The sequence below is a fragment of the Curcuma longa genome, chromosome 11 (assembly GCF_044706935.1).
Source record: "Curcuma longa cultivar G26 ecotype Majalengka, Jawa Barat chromosome 11, ITB_CL_G26_1.1, whole genome shotgun sequence".
NCBI classification, from domain to species: domain Eukaryota; kingdom Viridiplantae; phylum Streptophyta; class Magnoliopsida; order Zingiberales; family Zingiberaceae; genus Curcuma; species Curcuma longa.
The window spans coordinates 14,606,499-14,614,755 of NC_133871.1; the positions used below are offsets into that span (position 1 = coordinate 14,606,499).

At 40.5% G+C, this 8,257-nt stretch overlaps 2 protein-coding genes across 2 annotated transcripts; one reads left to right on the top strand and one right to left on the bottom strand.

Annotated features, from left to right (window-relative positions):
• Positions 1 to 1,480: 1,480 nt before the first annotated feature.
• Positions 1,481 to 2,700, bottom strand: LOC141839653 (hydroxyproline O-galactosyltransferase GALT3-like). The gene has a single exon (XM_074727452.1). It carries the CDS (start codon positions 2,615 to 2,617, stop codon positions 1,652 to 1,654), a length of 966 nt encoding a protein of 321 aa, XP_074583553.1. The 5' UTR covers positions 2,618 to 2,700; the 3' UTR covers positions 1,481 to 1,651.
• Positions 2,701 to 5,655: 2,955 nt separating this feature from the next.
• LOC141839654 (auxin-responsive protein IAA33-like) lies at positions 5,656 to 6,258 on the top strand. The gene is made up of 2 exons (XM_074727453.1): positions 5,656 to 6,077; positions 6,183 to 6,258. The coding sequence occupies exons 1-2, from the start codon at positions 5,656 to 5,658 to the stop codon at positions 6,256 to 6,258; spliced, it is 498 nt and encodes a 165-aa protein (XP_074583554.1).
• The last annotated feature ends 1,999 nt before the right edge of the window (positions 6,259 to 8,257 follow it).

An 8,257-nucleotide genomic window follows, 5' to 3' on the forward strand; every position in this document is an offset into this window, starting at 1 on the left:
AGCATGCCGAATGACCGTTCTTACTTCACTTCATTAGATTATTCCAGAATGCCGAAAGGTTAGGTTTTAGGTTCTGATTTCACTAGTCAAAAATACTTTGACAAGTTGTTCATTAATCTTTATAACAATAAAATCCTTACTACCAATTAAAGCTATCTTCGTTTATACGTGGCCTTTCTTTTCCTAACGAAGTTCAATATATCTCGTCACTTTCAACAAATCTTCAGAGATGATACATATGGTTTGCATATAATATTAAAGTACTCGACTATCAGAGAGGGTGAGCAAAGGCAAATACGTGAAAAGAGGGAAAATATGGCAAGAATCAATATCGCATTCTTTCTGAAATATCGCAATTTTACTTTGGGCAAACTAATATGAATCTGCTGATTGATTAACGATATTCCTGTTGAAACTGCCTCTTGGACACGTCATCGGTCACCATGCAGAAAAAAGAGAGGACGACGGGCTCCATGATCCTGCAAGAACCAAGAAGATGAGAATGGAGGTCAGAAGTGTCTTGGCACAATCACTTTGACGCTCCAAGTTAATTTTTCGATCTTAAAGAGGGAAAAAGAGAGCAAGGTAGAGGAAGTTAATTGAGAGGAAATGGTGATCATGCGTACTTGTGTCTACAGGAGAATGAGAGTTATATAGAAGATAGCGGTCTCCGGGGCAATGGTGCCAGGGTAGGACATCTATATAGATTGTCACCCAGGCACCTGCGGTTCGATCCCCAGCTACGACGTATTTGCAGAAATTTTCCTCCAAATGAAGAGCGCAATCAAAGGATGCTGGGCGTCTGAGCTGGCCGCTATGTGCATTTTCTGATTTATCCTGCTGGCCGATGGGAAACTTTCATGGGGCCGAACAGGTCACCCCAGAGATAGTCAATGGGGCTAATTGGGATTTATCAATTTTTTTATATAGAAGATGGCGAGAGAAAATAAGAAGAGAATCTGTCTTGTTTTAATTAAGGAATAATATCTTTGCGTGAAAATTTTGTCAGACGAAATGTCCCATCTAAGTAAGGAAAGTGTCTCGTTGCCACCATAATAACAAAAGTCATGTCCTTCATCATCATATTGCTCCACCATGTTGTATTAATAGGATAGGTTGCTCATACCATCACATGATTACTTAGATCCTTTTGGTGACAGCTTAGTTGACGTCAAATTTGGACCGAGTTGAAGGCCTAGGCCCAACGACTAGTCGGGTATGGGAGCCTAAGCTGGTGCAATCCCGAGCCGAGTCATCTGCCCGATTTGGCTGAGTCATCCTGCCTGACTCGGTTGAGTCTTCCTGCCCGACTCGGCTGAGTTGTCCACTTGACTTGGTCAAGCGCTAGGTCGAAGTTGCTGAGCTGAGGTGTAGAACCTGTCCAATTGATTTTGAGAGAATGTCATAGGTAAGACGTGTCATCTGACTTATTGTCTAGGTAGGCTGAACCTCCTACTGTTCCATAACGCGACCCATAACAAACGATAAAAAATAATTTTTATCCATTCAAATTCAATGATTATAAAATAAAAATCTTCAGATAGAATGCAATGGTAAATTCGTTTGCTTCAATCATTTGTCTTCCCGGACTGCCGAAGATCACGGGCTTTAAAATTAAGGAATTGAATATATATATTAATTAGGGAATCCCTCAGTCGATGAAGTAAAGCTTCGATTTCTTCAGACGCCGGGTCACATTGAAGTACTGCAGCGTCTTCGCCCACTTCAAGTTGTCCTTCAGCTTGTGCACGGCGACGCTGTCCGGTATAAACCCGTGCCGGAAGCAGGTTTCCGGCCCCCCCGGGTAGTCGTACATCCTCGGCATCATATTGATTCGGTTCTTTCCCCGTCCGCCCTCGTTCAGCCACACCCCCACCATGATGTCCTCCGGCCCCAATCTCTTCTGCCGCGCCACTTCCGACGCCGCCACCCACTCCACCAAGTCCCATGACAGCGCGTACCCCATCCCTGACATGAACCCGCTCTCCGACCCTGTGCTCCAGCATGGCACGCGCATCCCGAGGTACACGTCCACTCGCGGCAGCCCCCGCAGCGTTTCCGACAATTTATCGATCAGGTAGTAGGTGTCGTCGTCCGTCTTCACCACGTAGTCGTACGGAGGCCACCGCCCTCCGGCGTCCAGGATGCGGGGCAGGCTGGATAGGTAGTCGTAGGTCTTCCCCTCGTTGACGTTCTCGGCGCAGTCGAGGATGATCACGTCGCCGTAGAGCATGATCTCCATGGCCACAAACGTCCTCTGCTCCTCGGTGGTGAGTCGGCAGAGGATGAAGCGAACGTCGACTCGCGAGGCGGAGAGGAGGGGCTGCTGGAGGAGGTAGGCGCGGCGGATGAGATCGCGGCGCTGGTAGGCTTCGGCGACGGTGAGGACGCCGAGGAGGATGCGGAGATCCGCCTCCGACGACGATACGTTGGCAAGCGAACTCGGCAGGCAGTTGCTAGGCGGCGCGGAGAGGGACTGGAGGCGGATGTCGCCAGGGTAGACGACGAAGAAGATGAGGGCCATGAGGGATATAGGAAGGAGGACGAGAAAGGCGGCTGTCGATACCTTTTGCAGGGAAAATTTTGGCGACTGAAAAAAGCGAAGCTTGATCTCCATGCCGAAGAAGACAGAGAGGTGTGCAGGTCAGAGATGAACCATCGAAGTGGGAATCAAGAATTTTATGTGCAATAATGCGAAAGCGTTGGTAGATAATAATAAGAAATTTTGTTGGTTCGTACTCCGCAGTCGACGTTGGAATTGTTCAATTATGCACTTCAAACACGCAACTCTATTTCAACATGATTTTAATTAATCGGCGGTCCCGTCTTGGACTGACCTCTGTCTCTGTATGGCCTCGTAGAATTTTATTGATTCTCCGGTCCAATTTGAAAATCTAGGACAGAAAGTGGATGGAGGGTAGGTTGTTAATTTATCATGGCTTATAAATTATCGTGAATGATCGCAAGGCTGTAATTGATACTCAAGTCCTGTGTTCCATGAGGCTGCTGCAGAGATGTTGCAATGAAAACGATGACAAGATCAAACAAATAAATTTTTAAACGTGCAATTGGTGTCTCCGAAAATGGCTTGCCTGTTACTTCTCCGTCTTTTATCAGCTCCTTTAACCATGTGTGCAAAGTAAGATATGTGTTAGTCCGCTTTATCATCTCCTTTATCACCTTTTAATTAGCTCCTTTATCTTTTGATAGAGTAGAAGTTGCTATATTTTACTGACACACATTATACATTATAAAGTTTATATTAAAAACACTGCAAACTACCGGTTCCGATCCAACAACAACAATTTGAGGTTGCAAAGATCGCGTACAGCAGGAATCACGAGGTGAATGCTCAATCGGCTCGCAGCCTTTTGGCCCTTTTCCGCCAATGAAAATCAAAAATCGGACTGAATATATACTTTATATTTTTTTAAATGATCATGTTTAAAGACTATTGCAACCTGCTGAAATTGACAGTGTCTTATGAATCTCATCCCTTTATTTTATATCCATTCTTAACTGATCCATGCTAAGTCGTATCTTTCTATATAAAGGTAACGTTTCGTTACTAAATTAATTATAATATTATGATTTATTTGTTTGAATAAAGAAGTCATATTGTATAAGGTTTAATTCTTTATCATTTCTATAGTAAATTTGATAGCTACTATATTTACCTTGCAATTTAATTAAAAAATATTATTAATTCAATTATTACAATATTAATTCGAATAATTCTAGTAATCAGTTTTCATGAAACACTTTTTTCCCTTCAATATTTTACATTAAATCGTATATCAATGATGAACTTCCAAAATATTAATTTATCTTTTATCATTGGTTACTAAAAGAAAGATCTCCTTTTGAGTCATCAAACATTCAGTGAAGCACCTCTTTTAGATGTATTATATATGAATTTTAAAATATCTTAATTTAATATAAGCATTATAAACTAGTGAAGATATTTAACTAATCCTTTATTCTCTTAACTAAGTGAACAAAGCTACTATATATATTTAATAGCGGCGTGACATGGTTCAATATTAGATATTAATATTGTATTCAGTTTTTTTTTTTTACTAATCTAAATTCGAATGAGTCACTCCAGTCTCCACTTAGAGTTTTAAAATTACTAAAAGTCACATCATACTTTAAATGTTTTTTAAAAATAAAAATTCCTTTTAAAATATTTTTATTAAAAAACATAATAAAAAATTTCCCTATAGCTGTCGCCCTTACCACCCTGTCACCTTGGGCGAGCAACTTGGTCACGCGACTAGGATTCTTCTGTAAAAGGTGAAGTTTATCATCTCAACGGTCTTATACAATGGTCCCACGATCATTTATGAAGAGGTAAATTAAGAAATTGTAATTGATGATGACAGAGCACGCAACCAAAACTTGTTGATGCGATTAGGGTGTCCATGTGGCTAGGTTTATCGAGTGGTTGGATGTACCTACCCGCGTGGTCAGATCACTCCGCTAGGGTAACCGCACAGTCAGGTCACTCAGCTAGGGTGCCCGTGTGGCCACTGGCCAAGTCGATCGGCTAGGGTGGCAGTATTTTGAGAAAGAAGTAATAAATTTTAAAATATTTTCAAAATGATTAAAATAGTCTCCATGTGGATCAGCACAATTAAGGGGCTACGTGCCAACTTGTCAACCTTTCAAATCACGAGACGTATACACCACGGGGCATAACAAAATCCAATTATGTTTTCATCGACGACACATGCAGAAGCCGTGCTCATAAATCTCAGCAAAAGAAGCCAAGCCAGAAAAAAAGAGATTGCATCATGTGACATGACTTGGGCCAAGCGATGGAGCGGTCTCGCCTCGTCTCAGTTGGGTTTTAATCGAACGCATCGGAATCAGGTTGGACAAGCTCCGCTGTTGGTTTAACCCAACTGCTCTACATCCAAAATGGACAGTAGTTCCAGCTTGTCCCTTGCCTTACCATACGATCGAGGCTAATTTTTCTCTTACAAAGAGACAATAATTGTCGCTCGTTATAAGCCGAACAAAACAAATCATAGCCCTGCAATGCATCAATCACATGAAGTCACACGAGCACATCAATCACTGTGATCACTTGAACGAGCATAGCGAGAATTCAATTGCGGATTGGAATAATGGCAATTATTGTAATTTTAAAGCTCCGATTAAATTTCATAAGGGCGTGGAAATTTTGACGTACGCAAACATTTCACGATTTCTTTATGCCAAACGAGGCAGACAATATCACATGAAACAGAGCAGCAAGGCACAAGCGCGGACTACAAGGAACATGAGAGAGTCAAACGGCGAGGCGGCCGCCGGCTGCAGCGGCAGCGGCATCGGTCGAGACTACTACATCACCCCATCTCCACGGATTACAACAAGGAAATCACGCACCGACGTCTCTTCTACGCTTTTCCTCCAATCCCCAGGAGGACAGCGCACAAACACCTTTCGTGCTTGCAAGCGAACCCACTTCTCTCATTGCCTTACATAAGCCCACAGCCTTTCTGGTATCATGCTCTATCCCCGTTTACTCTGTTTCGGACAAAGAGGTAGTTGCACTTAATTATACCTTAACGGTGACCAATCAATCTCCCAAGGCAATCACAGAGAGAGAGAGAGAGAGGCGGAGACGAGGGCCAACCGGCGGAGACAATGGATGGGGTGGAGCTGCATCACGGCTCGCTGAAGCGGCGGTGGGTCGACGAGAAAGGGACCGGCAACCTACACACCTTTTACCGCTCCTGCTCGACGCCTCAGACGCCGGCGAAACTGCAGCCGAGAGCTACGTCCACGTTCAAGCTTTTGAGTCTTTCCATGGCAGGCGACGGCACGGTGGCGTCGGTGGTGCCTCCGGTGACCGTCGTCCTCGAAGGGCGCGCCATCTGCCACCGCGTCTGCCTGGAGGACCACACGAGCTACGAAAGCTTGGCCAAGGCCCTGCGCCGCATGTTCGTGGACTCGGACGAGGGCGGGGAGGAGGCGGAGCTGGCGCTGGCCAATGCGGTTCCGGGTCACGTGGTGGCTTATGAAGACATGGAAGACGACCTGCTCCTCGCCGGCGATCTAAACTGGAAGTGAGCCCGCACTAAACATTAATCTTCCTCCGCAATGGCTGCTATATACGATCATTACTTGAGTTCTTATATATGTTGATGACTTGAAATTTCCAATGCTTGCAGAGATTTCGTCCGTGTGGCTAAGCGGATTCGGATAGTCCCATCGAAGGCAAGACGTCGGCGACATTGTGGAAAATGAGCTGGAAATCGAGAAATATAATGATCATATTTTTCTACTATTATATTAATCGAGAAGAGAGATTTGAACATCTAATTTCGCATTCCTTTTCTGTGTTCTTCTAAATTGGAGTATGTATTGGTACTGTTAGCTAGAGAATCTATGGTTTAGTGGATGAACTTGTCTATTTAATTAAAGTTACCCCAACGTTAATGGTGGCTTGTCAATGTTACAGCGCTGTCTTAATTTAGCTACCATTAATTTGATGAATCTAATCATTCAAAGTGACATTTTTTAACAGGATCATTAATTAGGCTTGTTAATGGCCATTTGATGTAGTAGTTTTAAAATGTTTTTATTTAAATTTATAATGTTTTGGTCAAAATAGTTATATGAGTTTGATTAGGTGGCCTGTTGGGTGTTTAATTTTTTTTCAAAAGAAACATATTAAAAGGTGTATTCTAAGTTCCTCCCTTCAAAACCCACAATAAGAATCGCATCAGAATAGTGCCGCATTATAAGATCTGGGCCGCATTGTTTACGACTGGAGCAATCAAAAAACTGATTTCATTATAAAAGGAACCTGAATAATGCCGGGCTTTCGAATTGCGTTCATTCTTACATGTACGTCTTATTATTATTAATATTATTATTTGCAAATCAAGAGTGTTTTTTTTTATTTTTTATGAAGAAGAACTTTCCACTCTACTCGATCAATAACTCATGTATAATTACCTAACTGTCTTTCAATACTATTCTTATTATTATCTTCTGTTAAATCATGAATTAATTAGGTGCGTTGTAATAGCTATAAAATTGTAGCTGTTGCACATGTTGTAGTAGCTATTATAGTTGCTACAAAATGAATGTTAGATGGACAAATCAAACTTTCCACTCTACTCGATCAATAACTCATGTATAATTACCTAAGTGTCTTTCAATACTATTTTTATTATTATCTTCCATTTAAATCATGAATTAATTAGGTGCGTTGTAACAGCTATAAAATCGTAGCTGTTGCACATGTTGTAGTAGCTATTATAGCTGCTACAAAATGAATATTAATTAGATGAATAAATCGAATCCGTGTTGTAGCAGTTACAGTTTCATAACTGTTATAACGTGAATGGAAAGTAAATATGATTGAATCCACATTGTAGCAGTTACGAAACCATAGTTATTATAACGTAAATATTCTTGAACATATTAAATATGCATGGTAGCAGCTATGAAATTGTAATTGCTACAACACATCCAACTGGTACAAGATTTTGATGAAAAATTTAGACAAGAGATAATATTGAAAGATAGTTAAATAATTATACATAGATTGCTGATGGATTATGATACATTTTTTATAAAAAAATTAAAATGAGACATGTCTTTGATGATTTATAAAAAATAGGTGTTTTTTAAATACTTCTGCCCCTCTTTTTATTTTCCTTGGTCTTTATTAAACCTTATCTTCTTAGAAAATGGGCCACAAAGGTTAGCACATTAGCGAAGCAAATTTGAACATAATTAAAGGACCCTGGGCCGGTCACGGGATCCACTTTTGACCCAGAGGTTTTGCAAATGCTGAAGCAAAAATTATGCATAGCTTAAATTTAAGTTTCGTCAAACATTTAATTTTCAGTTAATGCTGATATGCAAATTCAATAAATAAGGTTTTTATCGGTGCATTGGAATCAAATTCATGTGATGAAATTGTGTGATGTCAGAAGTTATTTAATGTCTGTGTTTTTTAAATAGTCTTCTAGACCATAAAAGTTCTCCTAAGTGCAAATTAAGACTATGGAACACTATAAGGCAAATAGACAGAGACTTTCTTTTTATAATACTTTTTTAAAAGGAAGAGAGTTAATAGTGAAATTATTTATTTATTGATATTGATATTGAATGGATTTTTTTATCTTAGTTTATTATACTTTTACTCTCACCTAAAACTTGATTTATTATATAAAGTTAATTGATATTGAATTAAGTTAAATTTTTTTTATATTTTATTTTATTAAACGAG